This window comes from Postia placenta (genome assembly GCF_002117355.1).
Source record: "Postia placenta MAD-698-R-SB12 unplaced genomic scaffold POSPLAscaffold_1, whole genome shotgun sequence".
Classification (NCBI taxonomy): Eukaryota; Fungi; Basidiomycota; class Agaricomycetes; order Polyporales; family Adustoporiaceae; genus Rhodonia; species Rhodonia placenta.
This window is the reverse complement of record NW_020169832.1, coordinates 2691111-2707922: the sequence shown is the minus strand read 5'-3', so window position 1 is coordinate 2707922 and position 16812 is coordinate 2691111. Positions and strand designations below refer to the sequence as shown.

At 53.8% G+C, this 16812-nt stretch overlaps 9 protein-coding genes across 9 annotated transcripts; 5 read left to right on the top strand and 4 right to left on the bottom strand.

Moving 5' to 3' along the window:
- Positions 1-196: 196 nt before the first annotated feature.
- Positions 197-708, bottom strand: POSPLADRAFT_1079367 (hypothetical protein; the record flags this gene model as incomplete). The annotated part of the gene is made up of 3 exons (XM_024482979.1): positions 197-263; positions 315-550; positions 610-708. Coding segments are annotated over 3 exons (402 nt in total), but the record flags the coding sequence as incomplete, so codon positions are not given.
- A 22-nt stretch (positions 709-730) lies between these two features.
- POSPLADRAFT_1042945 (hypothetical protein) lies at positions 731-2479 on the bottom strand (the record flags this gene model as incomplete). The annotated part of the gene is made up of 5 exons (XM_024478191.1): positions 731-919; positions 968-1097; positions 1185-1350; positions 1510-1626; positions 1927-2479. The coding sequence occupies 5 exons, from the start codon at positions 2477-2479 to the stop codon at positions 731-733; spliced, it is 1155 nt and encodes a 384-aa protein (XP_024344544.1).
- Positions 2480-3308: 829 nt separating this feature from the next.
- Positions 3309-4002, top strand: POSPLADRAFT_1084466 (hypothetical protein; the record flags this gene model as incomplete). Its single annotated transcript, XM_024483028.1, has 4 exons — positions 3309-3429; positions 3488-3577; positions 3646-3866; positions 3937-4002. Coding segments are annotated over 4 exons (498 nt in total), but the record flags the coding sequence as incomplete, so codon positions are not given.
- Positions 4003-5564: 1562 nt separating this feature from the next.
- Positions 5565-6307, top strand: POSPLADRAFT_1042942 (hypothetical protein; the record flags this gene model as incomplete). The annotated part of the gene is made up of 3 exons (XM_024478190.1): positions 5565-5661; positions 5724-5892; positions 5944-6307. 3 exons carry the CDS (start codon positions 5565-5567, stop codon positions 6305-6307), a joined length of 630 nt encoding a protein of 209 aa, XP_024344542.1.
- An 890-nt stretch (positions 6308-7197) lies between these two features.
- Positions 7198-7929, bottom strand: POSPLADRAFT_1051873 (hypothetical protein; the record flags this gene model as incomplete). Its single annotated transcript, XM_024480215.1, has 4 exons — positions 7198-7370; positions 7480-7513; positions 7570-7584; positions 7648-7929. 4 exons carry the CDS (start codon positions 7927-7929, stop codon positions 7198-7200), a joined length of 504 nt encoding a protein of 167 aa, XP_024344541.1.
- A 2685-nt stretch (positions 7930-10614) lies between these two features.
- POSPLADRAFT_1038153 (hypothetical protein) lies at positions 10615-11629 on the top strand. Its single transcript, XM_024477341.1, has 3 exons — positions 10615-10823; positions 10891-11103; positions 11181-11629. The coding sequence occupies exons 1-3, from the start codon at positions 10722-10724 to the stop codon at positions 11283-11285; spliced, it is 420 nt and encodes a 139-aa protein (XP_024344540.1). The 5' UTR covers positions 10615-10721; the 3' UTR covers positions 11286-11629.
- Positions 11630-11892: 263 nt separating this feature from the next.
- Positions 11893-13539, bottom strand: POSPLADRAFT_1051871 (hypothetical protein; the record flags this gene model as incomplete). Its single annotated transcript, XM_024480214.1, has 6 exons — positions 11893-11958; positions 12016-12460; positions 12519-12606; positions 12912-13108; positions 13170-13206; positions 13269-13539. The coding sequence occupies 6 exons, from the start codon at positions 13537-13539 to the stop codon at positions 11893-11895; spliced, it is 1104 nt and encodes a 367-aa protein (XP_024344539.1).
- Positions 13540-13782: 243 nt separating this feature from the next.
- On the top strand, positions 13783-15443 carry POSPLADRAFT_1127011 (hypothetical protein; the record flags this gene model as incomplete). Its single annotated transcript, XM_024483580.1, has 9 exons — positions 13783-13951; positions 13995-14242; positions 14298-14389; positions 14437-14535; positions 14606-14674; positions 14726-14818; positions 14874-14967; positions 15035-15172; positions 15228-15443. 9 exons carry the CDS (start codon positions 13783-13785, stop codon positions 15441-15443), a joined length of 1218 nt encoding a protein of 405 aa, XP_024344538.1.
- Positions 15444-16049: 606 nt separating this feature from the next.
- On the top strand, positions 16050-16557 carry POSPLADRAFT_1130565 (hypothetical protein; the record flags this gene model as incomplete). Its single annotated transcript, XM_024483969.1, has 3 exons — positions 16050-16166; positions 16232-16326; positions 16401-16557. Coding segments are annotated over 3 exons (369 nt in total), but the record flags the coding sequence as incomplete, so codon positions are not given.
- Positions 16558-16812: the final 255 nt, after the last annotated feature.

Sequence of the window (16812 nt, the reverse complement as noted above, 5' to 3'; positions counted from 1 at the left end):
TGGTTAAAGCAATGCAATTCTGGTGCTGAGCCCGTTTTGCAATTTGTTAAGCCGCAGCCGGTATCAATTGCGACTCATGGCGGTGGGTGGTTCGTAGGCGGTTTTCCCACAAACGTCCACAAATGTAACCGATACGGCTTGGATAATCTTTTGAGGGTAGAATATACGTGCAGGATCAGTGCGCATGGTTGCGCCCTTATGATGACGGTTTGATGCCCTCCCGAGCCGTCCAGTCAAGCCATGAGCCCTTGTAGTTGTGGATGCTAATCTGACGTCAGCTAGTGCATGCAAATCTGTAAACAATCGCAACACACTTGGTAAACCCATTTCGTTTCGCAATGTCGCACGCAGACGTGGACCGCACGCCGCTGCGGCAGTAGAACACGAGCGGCTGGTCGGGGCGGGGCTTTTCGAAGCCAAACTTCTCCTTGAAGGTGGCCGGGTCGAGGTGCAGCGAGTTGGGGAGAACGGAGAGCGGGAGGTTGACGGAAGAGGGGATGGAGCCTTGCAGAACTTCATTGGGCTCGCGCACGTCAATGATGTATTCGTCCTGAACGGGGCTGGCCTTAAGAGTCCTCACGACATCATGATCTTCACATGACAACTCACAGGACTCGGCTGCTGCGTCTTCGGCTTCAGCTCCTCGTAGCTGAGAATTTTGGCATCCCAGTCGCGTCGCAGTTCATCCTGCTCCTGTATCTGTTTCTTGACATCGGGGCTGACTGTAGTCTTATAGCGCACGGCGGCTACGGAGCGCGGGAGGGTAGCCCTGAGGCGAGGTGCCGGCCCCGCACGAGCCAAACTGACGGCTAGAGGCACTCTTCTGACCACAACCCGTAACATGGTCGCAAAGGTCGGTATCGAGGAAACGAAAGGATGAGGCAGGGGACCCTAGGCTCCAATTCGGCAGCCGCGAAAGCTGCAGGAGTGTTGCAATGATCGCCCGAGGATGGCGTGAGACGCGTACGTCACGTGCCATTTCCTGCCCTGGTTGCGGCAAATTGCCATTGGCTGCGCACAATTGCCTCGTCTGTGCAGCGCCCGGTGCGGCCTTTGACCATCCTCGGTCGTCATCCTCGTCCCCCTCGCTTTCTTTACTGCGCACCACATCTCTGTGTGTGGGCAGCGCTGCTCGTCTGTGGCAGTCAAGAACGGCCGTGAGCTGGCGGGAGCGTCGTCCTCACCATGCCTGCTTCGCGGCCTTTCTCGCTGACACACGGGCCCCGCGTCCCGTGCACGCTTGGCTCATTTCCCTCAGACTTTTCTCATGAGCCATCTTGTTCTTTCCCCTCCTCTTGATACCCAGGCAGCTAAGGTGAGTCGACCACTGACACCTTGTACTTAGGTCCTCTGCACGCATCAAAGCGGACTGCTATCAAGCTATTAGCCTACGTTAATCTCCCCGAGTGTCGTAATGCTCTGCATTGGGTAAGCCCATTCAGACACAGATCATGCGCGATACGGGCAGGCAAAGTGCGAGCGTCGTTCTCCGAATCTGCGCCTGCCCACCAACGACATTGCGCTCGTTCGTCAGCCCTATCGTTCGCATCAAGATCTTCACTCCGCTCCTTGCTTGTGGAGTCGCTGCCTGTTCTTGATGCTTCTGGTCATGCGGCTTTTGTATAGCTGGGCGATCACAGCAGCAAGTGCACTGTGATTTACCTCACGCATGTCTGCGTTGCTTCACAAGCTCCCTGTACCGTTATGTTCGCGAGGTAAGGATGTATTCATATCAAAGCAGGCCTATAAAATACGACCTTTGGCATCGAACGGTGGCTGAACACTTTGAGCTTTCCTCCTAACACTATCCCCGCCCTGTGTGCTGTGCTTCTAACCCTCAGTCAACTGCACCGCAGCCACTCAGCGGTTTGTCCTTGTTTGCACATACACGTGACACGTGACTGTTTTTGTCACACTCCGCTTTACTTGTCGAGTCCCAGCGATCGCTCTCTGGATTGCTCCATCCTTGCAAGCCTATAGCCATGGATATGTCAATGTCGATGTCGATGCCTACCTCGACGGCCGCTTCGTCTGCGGCGACCGCCACTAGCATGTCCACTATGGACATGATGATGATGACCCCATACCTGCACTTCACCGGTGGAGACAATCTCTTGTTCAAGACGTTAATGCCTTCTTCCCATGGTGCCATTGCGGGGGCATGCCTCGTCCTGGCTGCTATTGCGATCTTCGAACGTTGGGTCGCTGCCACGCGTGGCGTCCTGACGGACCATTGGCGACGGAGGTAGCTCATTTTGCTGGAACTGCGAAGGAGGATTTTACTGACAGCTGTTATAAGGGCCTTTTCCATTTTAGCAGGGTGCCATCCCGCCAACGATGCCCAAGCTTCGACTCCCTCGCTCGAGAATAAGGACAATGGGCTCGACATCGAGGAGGTCAACGTCAACAGCCTCTCGCGCAAGTACCCCGGCCCCGTCTTCTGCCTCCAGCGCCCTATCCGCACCGTCGAACCATTCATGCTATCCCACGACCTCCCACGCGGTGTGCTCTACGCGCTGCAAGCGCTTCTAGCCTACCTGCTTATGCTCTCAGTCATGTGGGTCTACGTCCGCTTCATTCCACTGATGGCGCCCCGTTCCCGAGTCTCGCGCTGATAGTTCACACAGGACGTTCCAGGCCGCTTATATTATCGCCATCGTGCTCGGCTTGGGTCTTGGAGAGGTTCTGTTTGGCAGGTTGGGTGGGCGGGATAACCACCTTCTGCACTAATCAGCACAGGTTGATTTGTTTCAGCGGTTGCGGTCGGGTAGATGCGGTCCGCGCTCGCGGCTCAGGAACTTCGCAGTGCATTTGTATACTATGCTCGTTAGAACGTGTGCGCTGCTCTCGCGTTGAGCGTTTTGGATCTAGCCAATGGAGGATACTGTGGACTTGAGGATTTCGTATTGCCAAGAGTTAGACGGCTAGACTGGGCAGCCAATTTGCCAGGCGTCCCTTTTTCCTTTGTTTCTGGCATATCAAACCACTGTTCCGTTCCATTCTATCAGCCTGCAGCCTCTTGGCCCACATTTCCGCGCGGATTCGGGCAGCTGTCCATTCGACTTTGAAACTCGTCGACGTCTGCGAGACAGGCATGATCAGACTGGCGATGCCAAGACAGGCACCCCACCGAAACGGAAACTATGCCAAATAGAAGAGAAAAAAGTCTTTCACCATGCGCTGGCGGCAACGGTGGCTGCTCCGCCCATAAAACCCTGTTTCCTTCTCGCCGAGAGCGAGTCCAACGCCCACTTTCGTCGCGTTACGACATTCCTCTGGATCTGCATTTGCGTACGACAGACACCATGATGAACTTCGCCGCTGCCGTTGTCCTAAGTGGTCTTCTGACCGTCGTGTCCGCGCATTTCCACTTGCAGTACCCGGGGCCGCGAGGGCCGTTTAACATGCCCAACGAGCTCACGTTCTGCGGTTTGTATACTCTATGGTGCATCTAGGACACACTGGCTGACACCGCTCGTTGTTACAGACAACTACGCTGACGCTACGGCGAACCGTACCGAGTTCCCCCTCAGCGGCGGTTATTACTCGCTGCTTTCGGAACACCCGCTGTGGATCCGTAAGCCCTATGCCATGCATTTCCGGTTACATGAAAAGTCACGCGACCGTCTTGTTCGTTTTGCACAGTCGGGGTGCTGATCTCGACCGCGCCGAATCCGGACAACTTCGCCAACTTCTCGACCGCGAGCGGGCAGCAGCAGCTCGTCGTGCAGTACTTCGAGACGTCCGGCGAGGGCTCCTTCTGCGCGCCCATCGACATCAGCGCGGCCGGCATCGCCGGGGTGAAGAACGGCGTGAACGCGACGCTGCAGTTCGTGTTTGATGGCGGCGACGGCGAGCTGTACCAGGTCCGTGTCTGCCATCCGCACAGAAGTGATACGAACGGTCATGCTGACGTGGTTGTTGGCCTGCCTGTAGTGCGCGGACGTCACTCTCGTGGAGGGATACACCGTCCCGTCGGACATCTCGTGCACGAACGCGACGCAGAATGCTGGCGTCACGATATTCAGCACTGGCGCGGTTCCTACTATCACTGCGAGCTCCACTTCTGCTTCCGCGTCGGCATCCTCGACCAGCACAAAGAGTGCGGCCAGGACGCAGTTTGCTGTCGGCATCGCTGGTCTGTTGGGAAGCGTCGCTGGAGCCATGGCCTTACTCGCTTAGGCGTGAGGAAGAAGCTGGATGACATTGATGCAAAATACATGATTTTATATATATGGGAATTTGAGTCAAATGATGCGCTTGATGTTGATGATGTTCCACGCACGAACTTGAGTTGAACTCAGGGAGCTGGCCAGATGTCTGACCTCAAGCCAGTGAACTCCTGCAAGTTCAACAACACGAATTGTGAGTAGGAGCAAGGATGCTGTTAAGGCGTGGTGTGACTGAATCTCACTCTGATTAATCGACCTTATTCGCTGTAATTTACTCAGGGTCAAAATGTAGTGTGTAGATCAGGGTAAATCAGGACGATCAACGTTACAGTAATAGAACGATCAGTGTCCCGCCGGGTTGCTGCAAGGGGTCCTGAATCAATTTATGGAGAGCGACAGGAGCACAATATGTCAGCGAAAATTGTAAACTGGGGGAAGTTTGCATGGATGATTCAGGCTGGGATACTTGTCGGTAATTGATGGTGAACGTCCGCTGTTGAGTACGCTAATTACGTGTAGTCACACCGGTAAATTTAACCTCTTCCGGGCTAAATGCTCATTACCGTGTTAATTATGGAGCAAATCCTAATTCATCGCACCCTAGATGCCGTCGACGATGCACCCTGCAAAAGACTGGAAACGACGACACCTCCCCGATTAGGACAGCGGTGTCGGGGAGACGCCGGAAGCAATCGGGATGTCTCCCCTATCCGATAAGATTACCGCGGGCCCATCCTGCTCATCGCCCACTCGTAAGCATTCCCGCCGACGCCCCGACGCCGCCGCTTCCCACCGACAGTGGCGATGCCCACAACACTGTGATGAGGACTACTCTTCCCCCCTGCGATCGTCGATCTGAATCCAAGCGGTGAATTTTATGGGTCACTACGGATCGAGAAGTGATCTTCAGCGTCGGGGCCGACGCTGCACCGCCTTTCCAGTCTGATGGAGGGCAGCGCTTAGCGCTTAATCATCATTGGTGAGTCATCACCCAGTCCTGTTCGAAGCATGTGAATATCATGTACGCTCTCCGTCGAGATGACAGACCGACGTGCCTTGGGCCAGCGTCATAGCCTCGGCATCTCCTGGTCCCAGTCAGTCATCGCGACGCTTTAAAGCTTATATACCTCGGTACCGGCCGTACCGCCACGCTGCACGCCTCGCCACAGCCTCGCGCTCCGGCCTGGAGAGTAGTTTTATTTCGTCTCGAGCAGGCCTCCATGCTTCACTGCTACCATCCTCAAGCACAGCACATTTGCCTCGCCCCTTTGGTGTGTAAGGCTGCCGCACGCGCCTGACCCCTATCCCCACATTCCTCTTCACTGGGGTATAGCACCCCTATAAGCACCGATCTCCGCCACCCCAATCCCGACCTCTTCGCCGACCACCACGATGCCCTCCTGGTTTGGCAAGGGCGACACGCCCGAGTGCTGGGAAGTCGTGGACTCGAAGACTGTCGAGCCTGTATGGATGTACGATGGTCATGATGGTGCGTCGGTCTTCGTCGCGGGTCCGACAGCGCAGTCAACTTCGAACGCGTTCCCCGCCCAGATCTCGACGTCGTTCGCACGTCACAATCTATGATGAGCACAACGATCACCTGCAGCATAGAGAGTGGCCCTTCGCGTCGCCACATCCTTCGGTCCGTTTTGTCAAGAGCGCGTGCACGTCTCCTCGAAGAGGCAGCGCGCATCGGTTACAACGTTTTATTGCGCGAAGGGTACGTCACATACAGTGTATGCCGGTTCTCATGGCCTCATTCCCGTGCTAGGTGGTCTGTCACTCTGCTGCGCAAGTCGAGTCGCTCACATCAGCCTCCGCGGCATCGCGTCTCCCTCTGCTACACGGGCCTTCCCGCGTTCGTACAAGAACCAGTGGAGCTGCCTCCCCCGCCCTTCGTCGGCCTACTGCAACACTGGGAGACGCAGGCGAAGAGAGAGTATGTTCCCGATGTCGCGGTATCAACACCATCTCGACAGTCGTCAAACCGCGATGTCGTCGAGCAGTTGCCGGCGTCAAAGGATGTGAAGTCACGTTGGAGCGCTGGTGGCATCGCGCAGCGCGTTCGGACAGGGAGAAACGCAGCATGCTTACGATTTTATCGCTTCCTCTCGAGTCATTTCCGCCATATCTAGTCGTCGGTTCCCAAGGTTCAAGGTCTCGTGAGTTTAGATCTACATTATCGCATCGCTCTCTTAGTCCACAAACCGCCTCACAACCTATCCCTGCATTGTACCAGTATCGCACTACATGAATGTATCCCAATGTAACATGGCTACACTTCTCGCAATGTCGTCACGAATTTAATGATCTTCGTCTCCATTCTGTGATTTAGTGGCGCAGCAGGGTATGCCGGTGGAATAGCCCGACCACCGGCTGCCGAGGCTGCGGCACCGAGTGCGCAGGACTGATTCCATGCGTGGTGTAGACTTCACTATACTAGGAGAAGGGGCTGTTTATAGGTAAACATAGTATGTGTTTCTATGTACATCCTGCAGCCCCGTGTCATTTTAAGTGCATCAGAGCGTATGAGTGTAATACCGGGCAGTGCTGCGCTCAGGCTCTCATGAAGCCTCCTCTGCCCGCTGTATGATGTCCGCATGGACGCACAAGGTCTTGTGGTTCAGCCAGAACACAAAACTGCCAAGAAACAGAGCAGGGGCCGTTCTAAACCACGATGTGCGCAGAGTTATGACTGGACACCAGTGGGTGAAATGAGAACCACAAGAGAAGACGAGGTCAATATATGCAAGATAAGCCAATGTAGATGCAAGTTCTGCCTCCGAGATGCAGCGGATACGGCAAGTCCTTTTCATGCCCCAGCAAGCACGATGCACATCTTATTCGTTCTGGCACGGTCGTGGTTCTGCACCGTACGATTCAATCACCAGCCAGAGTGGGGTGAAGATCCAGTTGTAGGCGTCTACACAGCCATGATGCTAGTGCCTGAAGTACTTGAACAACTCACACAAGGGGGGCGCTCACGACGAGGTTCGATGTGGTTAGGTTCTGAGAACCCCGAGACCTACTCGAGTGCGGAGATCTGACGCAGCTCAGCACATCTTCGCTCTCGATCGCGGAACTCACCGAGAACGCACCCTCCGTACAGCTCAGCGTTGTTGAACACCACGATCCAGTAGTATCTCACGAGATCGTCCCGGGTGAGCTTCTTTAGGCTAGCCGTGCCAACGCCAAAGACTACGAGGATCTCCACAGAGACGATGTGAGGTCAGCGAAGCCCAGCACGCATCCACACGGGCGTGGCCCTTCTCTGGCGTAACACGAGTCTAGGGCTAGTCGGACATACATGTTTCGGCGAGCTGCCCCGAGCTCGTGTTAATCTGCCGGCCAAGAAAGGATTAGTTGAAGAAAGAGCCCTCAAACACAAAGAATGTACTCCCGTCTTGAAGGCCTGTGCATGATGAAACGAGTCACATATCACGGCACTAAGCGACCCGAAGCGAAGGGGGCGCACCAGCCGGATGAATGTAGATTTGTCTTGCCAGTCCGTGGTCTTCGGGGGCAGCGTGCGCTGCATGGCGATAGCGGCAACATTGACGAAAACGATGAACGCAGGATAGTACGAGGGGGTCTCGGAGATGGGGAGCGTGTCGGGATTGACGACAGGGGCGAAGTGGCAGGGTGACAAGGGGGGAAACAGACTGCGTGAGACGTGGTTTCTTATAGGAGCGAACGCAGTCCTAGCGAGGGTTAGGCATGAGCATATTCGTCGTGCCGTTCCGGTAACCGAAGACATGCTTCAGCCATCGACGACCTGTGGATGCGGGGAACCTCATCGTTCAAGATCTCACCTTTTGTGGCGGCCATGCACATGCCATATTGAAGTGCCATACCCTATTGACAGAATTGGGGTAATCTGGCACGAAGTCCTGAGCGTAAGCCACTGTACGACCCAACAAATAGCGACGGTACAAAGAGAATCTCACCTCAATGGAGCCAAGTTAATAGTCGCCCTTAGATTGAAATATACTCTGCCCATCGCTTAACGCGACGTTCACATTGTGAAGTATGAAACAAGTCATCGCTGCGATTTGCAGCGCAAGTCTTTGTGGATACCTGCTCATGATCTCGACCGCATCTAAGCGAGACTGTTTTCTCCTGAGAGGAAGACACACATGACATCAGATAGGAAAAGATAGATGCATTCCTGTCTGGCATAGGTCGAGCAGTCCCGACGACCCACAAGGTTCTTGATCCGCAAGGAAGTAGACACTCAGCTTCTGAGCTGTGCGGGACGAATGCCATGGACTCTGAGCAGCATTCTTGTGGGTAACCGTAACGGTTCTAGGGCATCTTCAGCATCGACTTCGGTGCGGAAAGCAGCGACATAGGAACCGTAGTGGCAGCAGCACACAAACAATGGGAGAGGCAGATCGAGATGATTGCTGGCTTATTCCTCGGGGGAAAGAGCAGCGACTTCGGTGAGTTCAGGTAGGTGGTCAAGGGTGAATAATTTGACAAATGCGCGGTGGTCATTGATATGGCAGCATTTGGAGACGCCTGTTGGAGGTACTGTGCTCCGTGCTTGCTATGCCACAGTGCACCGAAACGAGTCGTAGCGTTTGCGTCCTGATTGTTCTCTTGCAGGGAAAGCTCTCGTCGCAAAAAGTCGTCTTGTTCTAGAGACTGTCGCAACACGGAAGTAGCTAGCAGCAGCGGTTGTCGTTGTCTTTGAGGCAGGCAACTGGAACAGGAGGTCGTAATGAATTCCCGACTGTCCTGTTTGCAAGGCAGATCGCAATTGAAGCCCCAGCGAGATATGTCCTCTGCGGTGGTCGACGAAAATCCTTCAGTAGTAAATAGCGGTTAGAATCGAGCAGCCTTCGCCCCGCATGCTGCTGTGGCTGCCGTGTACGCGGGAAAATGGCCGGCGGGGAGGGACCGTGCGATCACTCGCGGGGCCGCGGACTCTCGATCAGCTCTGGCGACCGTCGTTCCCCTCGCTCTTGACGACCGCCTTCCCTTGGCTTCACCCAGCTCCCATGGATACTGTCGCGAGTCTGTGCTCAACCGTCACACTTGCTGAATTGTCGGGCGACAGGCGGAACTCCTAGATGTCATTGTCGGGAAAGTAAACCCAGGAATTGCCTGATTGTTGCTTTTGTCACGCCGAAGAACACGACGCAGGTTATCCTCGCGTTCACATACAAGGTCAAGTGCTGCATGAATGCAACACCGGGTTTGGGACGCATGGAGCGCAGCTTCTTGCGATGCGGTCGTGCTGTGGCTTCTGTGCTGTGCCACACTCGTGGCCGTTTGATCTTCCCTGAGCTCTGGACTTTCATAGCTTGATGCCTCAATGTCCACGCGGCTGGTGCGGCACGCTGCTTCCATGGAATTTGGTGGTCTTACCTATGAAGAGAGAAAGATCCCGTCGGTGGGATGTTCAGACGACTCGCGCTGGGTCATGATGCATGTTGGGGCGATGTCTTGTACTCGGAAGGTGAGTGGCAAGCTTGTTGATGTTTCTCTTCTTTCGTCCTTTTTGCATGGTTCATTGGGTGGGGGCTTGCGAATGTGCGGGGTTTATAGTGTCGATCGCGACGTCTTCAAGGTCGTGCTTTATTGCTTTCTGGGACGCCATTATGATTCGAGCACACACAGTGCACGCTTGTTAATGCACGCACATATATGAGATAGATGGGATTCAGAGATGCATAATATGACTTGCCTGCATCGTACGCTCGTGCGGCGGGATGTGACGTGACTAGTGACGACCGACGGCGGGTCACGGACAGTCACAGGTAACGCTAGTCACTTGCCATGTCGAAACTCGGATATGTGGGATTTGGATGTCTGGGCACTTACTTTGGATGGGAAACGGCGAAGGGTTACTTGTCGTATGTGCTGAACAATACATATATGTTGAGCTTGTGGATCTGTCTTGAGGGGCAACTGAGCGGGAAGGTTCACACTGGCCCGTCGCCTCGAGTGAAATTACGGGGGCTTCGCCGTTGGACCCTGCTAATACTCACTCGACCACAATCCCTAGACCTCTCACCACGTGTTAGCTCAATGCTCACTGTCGGATCACAATAGAGAACACTTGAGCACAATGAACGTCCTTGAGGCATCTGGTGCAAATGAGTCTGTCATGACTGTTGCGCGCATTGGCCGAATCACCAAGAATCTTGTGGTACGTTGTGTTCCATCTCTTTTGACGAGAGCCCTCAGTGTTCTTCGAGAGATCACTCCGTTTATCGACGGGTGCGGAGCAGCAATGTTCGCGGAAGCAGATGCGAAGACACGCGCTGCGGGGGTATCTGCAGATTGGCTTGACGCGCTCGTGATAGGTTGAATCACCCTCCAGACTTGATGCGAACGTCCCTTTTACGAAAACGCCGTCGCTCCTCGCTTGCTGCCGTTAAAATGGACGAAGTCGGGGCCCTCAGCCCTCGTTTTCTTCCCTCACCCTCCTGTGAATGCGTCTGCGAATCCTTACAGACCCCCCACTCCTCCCACTCTCCTTGTCGTCACTTCTCCAGCTCGTTGGCGTGACCTCTCCTGACACACCCTCGGCCACTCCTTATGGAACCCAGCTCACTCCGCCTCCCTGCGTACAGGTCCAGCTACCTGAACCGTTTCCATCCCTACGCGCGCGACGAGCCACGTTTGTATGATCGTTTGCTCGTATGTCTCCTTTCCTTATGTTCGCGCGTCGTGACGCTTGTGTTCACATTGTGACTTGGCTTCGCAGCAGTCGGACATTGCGGGTGACGTGGAGGCAGTCGCGGAAGCGAGCGACCCTGCACCTCCAGTGGTGCATTGGGATGAGACTCTGCCGTCAACTCTTAAGAATCTTCTTGAGGCAATTGATGAATCTGAGAGTCTGAGAAACTTGGATCTTGCGTTGCATCCCAACGTTGCGGTGTTGCCGACTCGCCGCATAAGGCTTCAGTTGTTGATTATCGTGAGTTTTTTGTACTCGCATCTTGCGGATAGTTCACACAGTAGAACGCTAAGCTGACGCCTTATATCAATAATCAGGACCTGGCCTTCGCCATTGTTCGAGAACGTCAAGGCAGACCAACTCATCCAACTGAAGACTCGCTCACAACAATGCATGCCGAGGGCGACGACGCTCAAAAATGATGTGCTGGTGGTGCTACGAGGACGGCACCGTCGTTCTAAGCTTGGTTTCATTTGCTGTTGCTCTTGCCATCTTCCTGCTGGGAGGAACTGTTGCGTTCACACTATTTCTGCTGCAGTACCGGCAATTTTGCTCTTGATTACGTTGTCACTTTGTATATCTTCTCTGGTCCACAATTCCTGCAAATTCGTGTCGGTTCGTGCCGTTTGTGTCGCACTATTATTGCTGTCACACCGAAGCCGACGACAATGTGTGTTCCTTGAATCTTGCTAGTGTAAGCCTTGATCAACCGGCTTCGAGATCGCGTAGACACTGCCACATAATCGTGCATTCTTTGTATCATGAATATACTCGCCTGGTTTAGATATTCATCGTCGACGAGCAGGAAGGTGGTGACGATGAGTCAGGGCCGCGTGTTTCTCCGCGGCGTGTTGTCATTTGTTTACGCCTGTGGGCGTCTCCCGACGGCTCCCCCACATGATCTAGCTACACATAGGCAGCAATAACTACGAGAGTAAGGCTCGTTAAAGCCCCACTGGCATATTGTTTTCCGCTCACGCGGAGGGAGGCAATATATTTTCACATCTGAGATGATTTGCGGATGTCTGTCTACGCGCGCTTTTCTTCTCCCTTAGTAATCTTGCTTTCCTTACGCATGGCATAGCCTGTCCACGACTAGGCAAGGAAACATTGTCAAATGGAGGTACCCTAGTGGTGATCAGGCTCACTGACCTCATCATAGATCCCCACTTCCGTAGCGCCGATGGCCTGCAGCCCTAGCCACAGCACGCCGGCAGTCATCCCACTCCCGCAGCTTGCGGTGACACCCCGCTTGCCTTCGAGCACTTCTCCAGCAAAATCGGGCCCCAGCGACTCACGGAGAACATCTAAGATCTGCGTGGTCGGTTTCAACGTTGCGTACTGTTTGGGGAGCGACGCCGGGAAGGATTCTAAAGTCAGGGCCGGAGGATCTGGGATAGGGTCGCGTGGTGTGGCATCTGGTGGATGGGCACCTAGTGCCGGGATGGAAGACCCTGCAGGCAAGGGCTGCGCAGTCGCTGGAGGTGGCGAGGGCATTGGACGCGTGTCAAGGAACGCGGTGAATGGCAGCGAGAATGCGTAAGGGATGTGGCCTGAAGAGAGGCCTGCTCGAGGCTCGGGCGCGGTGCCGAGATAGCTGTAATATTCGGGATGGATTGAGCCTTAAAGCTCGGCGGCACAAGGAGAATACTCACCGGTCCTTCGAGCGCGCATCAAGTACAAGATCCGCGAGGGGCTCATTGGCAGGATTGAACCGAGAGTTTGCTACGACCTGCTCATAACCTGATCAATGATGAGCATGCAGTTTGCTTATCCATACTGAGCCAATGGTAGCCATAATATGATTTGTAGGGATGACTATGTTATGCTTCTGCGAATGCATGGGTCTGAGCATCGCACTGATTTAGTTGGAGCTCGAGCATTTGCACCCAGAGTGATTGCTCCCGCAACAGCCTTGCAGAGCAGGGGAAATGAGGAAGTCGAGACAGGTACGCTCTGCAGCCTGAGCCGATCCGTCTGCCATTCCAATATTCATAAACTCCAAACGACGAGCAGTTGAAACGCCAATCGAAGGAAGTAGCACGCACTCTTCACGACTTTGGTATCAAGCTGAGGAGCAGGATATGCAGCACTTTCCACAGGGAGCGGATCGCCGGTCTCCGTGGGGCATCCGTAGGCGATCCACGCTGGCAGTCCTCCGTCAAGGATCGACGAACGGGCATGACCAAAAGCACGGAACATGTACAATGCGCGCGGTGACGAGAATATGCCATGCGAGTCATAGCTGGATATTCAGGTGCTTGAATGAGCTGATCTCATCAAGCACTAGGTATGTATTCGCATACATTACGACGTGTGAGTCGGGTGATACACCGAAGTCCTCTAGAGCAACGTAGGATATATCACTGATACTATTCGCTACAGGAGTGTTCGGCCAGACGTACCACATGCCTTGGCAAACGTCTCAGGGCTAGGCATCATATGCTTCAGCCCCAGCGTATGGGCACTCGCAACCTCGTCGAGATCGAGGAACTGCGCGCCAGGAATTCGCAAGGCGCGCCACTCAGCTCTCGGGTTCCGAGAGGAACCTGGCATATGCCAGCTCGCATCGAGAACGGTAAGGCCACTGGATGTAGGAAGCAAGGAGCGCAACTGTGCTGGTGAGACTGTCAAGGGACAGGCGTCGCCAAACACCGTTCCTGAGCTGCTCGACATGGTACGCTTTTGACGCAGGGAATGAAGGAAGCGAGAAAGTGAGAGACGAGGAGATAACAGCCTTGCAGGCATGGGGATGGATATACTCAAAGCACGCGTACGGTGTTACGGATGGCACAATGGGATGGCCGTCCCGTCGATAGCTGACTCTGCCTGATCGAAGTGCTAAATTGACCCTAACCCTATACTCAAACTTGCACTTCGCTCATCGTTCGCCCAGCATCTCGTCCCTCGTCGTCCGCGATGCCATCTGATCAGAGCACCTGGCTCGTCGCCATTCCGCAAGACGGGGACGCCGAGGGTGTCTCCCACGAGCTCTCATCCAAACTCGCGGTCAACTCTAGAAACCAGGCCGCGTCCCTCAGCGCGCTTCCAATCCCCTCGTTCAAGGCGAGCAACCACTCACTGTTCTGTCGACAGACCAGCGAATCTTACCTGTTGTCATTTGCAGACAGGCACACTTGACTCGCTCGTCACGCTCTCAGAGGAATTGCCGAAGCACGACGCCTTCTTTACGGCTACCGTCGCGAAGACCGTCGACACGCTCCGTAACTTGCTTAACAATGATCCTTCTAAGCTCGCGCAACATGTTCAAGTGAACGAGCAGCCTGTGGATGCGTACTTGCTTAAAGACTGGAGATGGAATGAGGGCCGTTATGGAGTGCAGCGCGCGTTAACAGACATGGTCGATGTGTTGAACAAGGTGTGTATATGCATTCCTACGGTGAACCGAGCAGGTCCATACAAGTCATGTCTAGGAAATGACGTCAATAGACAATGTCATGAAGAACAAACTGAACAGCTATAACCTGGCGAAGGGGTCATTGGTGCAAATGCAGCGGAAGAAGACGTACGCGATCCTCTGTTGCCGTTCTTCGTACCACTGACACTTTGCAGGGGTAACCTGTCCGTTCGTTCTCTGGTGGACATAGTCCGCAAAGAACATTTTATTGGTGAATCAGAGTACATGCAAACTGTATTGCTCGCTATCCCTAAGTACGCTGCGATTCGCCATGCATTTTCTGACAGCGTTCGGAATGAATTCATATGCAGTTCTTCGTGCTAGGAATCTCGTCAAGGATTTCAATATCAAATACGAGCGACTAACGAATATGGTTGTACCGCGCTCAGCGACGTGAGTACAATGAAATATCATCTATGAAGTAATTGTGCTGACCCCTGCAAGACTAATCGCGTCAGACGATGAATACTCGCTTTACTCTATCGTCGTCTTCAAGAAGGTGCACAGCGACTTCATACAGAAGTGCCGCGAGAACAAGTGGGTCACTGTATAGCTAATACACGACCATTCCTTGACCACTTTTTTCACTCAGGTATATCGTGCGAGAGTTTGAGTATGCAGACGACCTCCTTGACAAACAACGTGAGGAGCTCGATGTAGCGGACATGACTGAGAAGGAGCTATGGGTGCGTTCATCATCCTAAATTTCTTTCCCCCTCACCAACCATGTGTCTAACGCAATGTATGGGATAGACCGAACTTCTCCAGCTCTCTCGTACCAACTTCTCGGAAGCATTCCAGTTGCTTGTTCACTTGAAAGTACTCCGTTTGTTCGTCGAGAGCGTGCTACGATATGGCCTGCCCGCGTCGTATACAGGATTTCTTGTGAAAGTAAGCTCCATTATTCATGAAATGAACGCGACTCATGACCATATGTGATGTAAAGCCCGAACCCAAGGCAACGAAACGAACACTGGCGACTCTTCAAACGCAGTTCGCATACCTTAACCGACGGGCGAACCCTTCATCTGCCAACTCAAAATCAAAGTTGAAGTCTGGAGGCAATACGGGAGGTGAGGACTTCGTTGGCGAATACCAGGCACTTTTGGAACAAGAATACTTTGACTTTGTGCTGTTCGAGGTGCCATGGATCGTTTTGTAGACGTGAATCGAAGGACAGAATAAGCATACCCTACTGCGAATCATAAGCATAAATCATCGGCTCCGATTTGCGGCGCATTAAAATCTGCTGGGGTGTGTAGTATATAGTGGTTTTCCATGACGCGGAAACCCTAACCTGAGTTCTCCTCGCGCGATCACTCGCCATAGAGCGGCAACACTCTGGTCGTCCTCTCATAACAGGCATGTTTCTCAGCACTTTCCGGACTCTCGTATAATACGGACTGCTGCTCGCTCCGTTCTCGCGCACGACTCTCATGCTGATTGCACTGTGCTCGCAACTATGACAATGCTCGCCCGACAAGTGTCTTCCGGTCTCAAGGCTTCTGGCTCCAGGGGAGCAGTATCTTCTGCAATTCGTACACTGCCAGCTGCAGGTGCAAACCACGCACGTCTTCTATTCACACAGGCTCGTAATTCCCCGAACGTGGGTCGATCCGTGGCGCAGTATCGCTGCTATGCAACACCGCCGCCGCAGGTAGTCCACAGGTCTGTAGTTCCGTTACATGTGTGCTCTGCCCGACTACTTCCGCACATCACGCCATCTTACTCGCAGTGCATGCTGAGTCTCTTCCTGCCTTAACTTAGGGACTTGCCAGCCGATGAGTACCACAGCCTTGCCGATGTGACAATGGATCAGCTACTCGAATCCCTCGAGTATGTTATAGACGACATCGGTGACCCCGGGTATGAGGTCGAGTACAGCGTAGGTTCACTAATCAGAGCGCAGCTGCGCGCTTCTTTGGATGGCGGATCTAATGGCTGTCATAGAGTGGAGTGCTAACACTCAAGCTGGGGGAGAACGGGACATATGTGATCAACAAGCAACCCCCAAACAAACAGATTTGGCTCTCGTCGCCTGTCAGGTGTGTTTGGTCCTCACTTCTTGCACAGGTTCCATGACCGCTCATCCATGTATCACCCTCGCCCGAACGCACAGTGGTCCGAAGCGTTACGACTACTCAGCTGCGGAGGACCAGTGGGTATACTACCGCGACGGCCAGTCAATGGGAGACCTTTTAGAGAGAGAGATAGGTTATGCGCTCGACAGAGACGTCAAACTTGGCCTGAAGAATGTGTCGCATCTGGTGGACTGAGACAGTCCACAGACGAGGATGCCAGTCCCTCGCTAACGGAAGCTGTACACGATGGTGGGATTGGAAATCCAAGCGTATCTAATGGCAGCTGGCGAAGATGCGCAGTTAGGTTTGCTGCAGCGCTAGGTCTGTCTGCAAACCCCTGCGCTTGTTGGGATTTGGGTTGAGGGGATATAGCGGCGCCGCTGCCAAAGTCTGTTGACCTGTGTTATACTCTATGTGGGTTCCAAGCATTCATGCTCGTTGCTTCTGTGG

Coding starts and splice junctions, on each gene's coding strand:
- POSPLADRAFT_1038153 (XM_024477341.1), top strand. CDS start 10,722: ATGGAACCCAGCTCACTCCGCCTCCCTGCGTACAGGTCCAGCTACCTG. Junction 10,824..10,890: donor GTTTGTATGATCGTTTGCTC/GTATGTCTCCTT, acceptor TTGGCTTCGCAG/CAGTCGGACATTGCGGGTGA. Junction 11,104..11,180: donor GGCTTCAGTTGTTGATTATC/GTGAGTTTTTTG, acceptor ATCAATAATCAG/GACCTGGCCTTCGCCATTGT.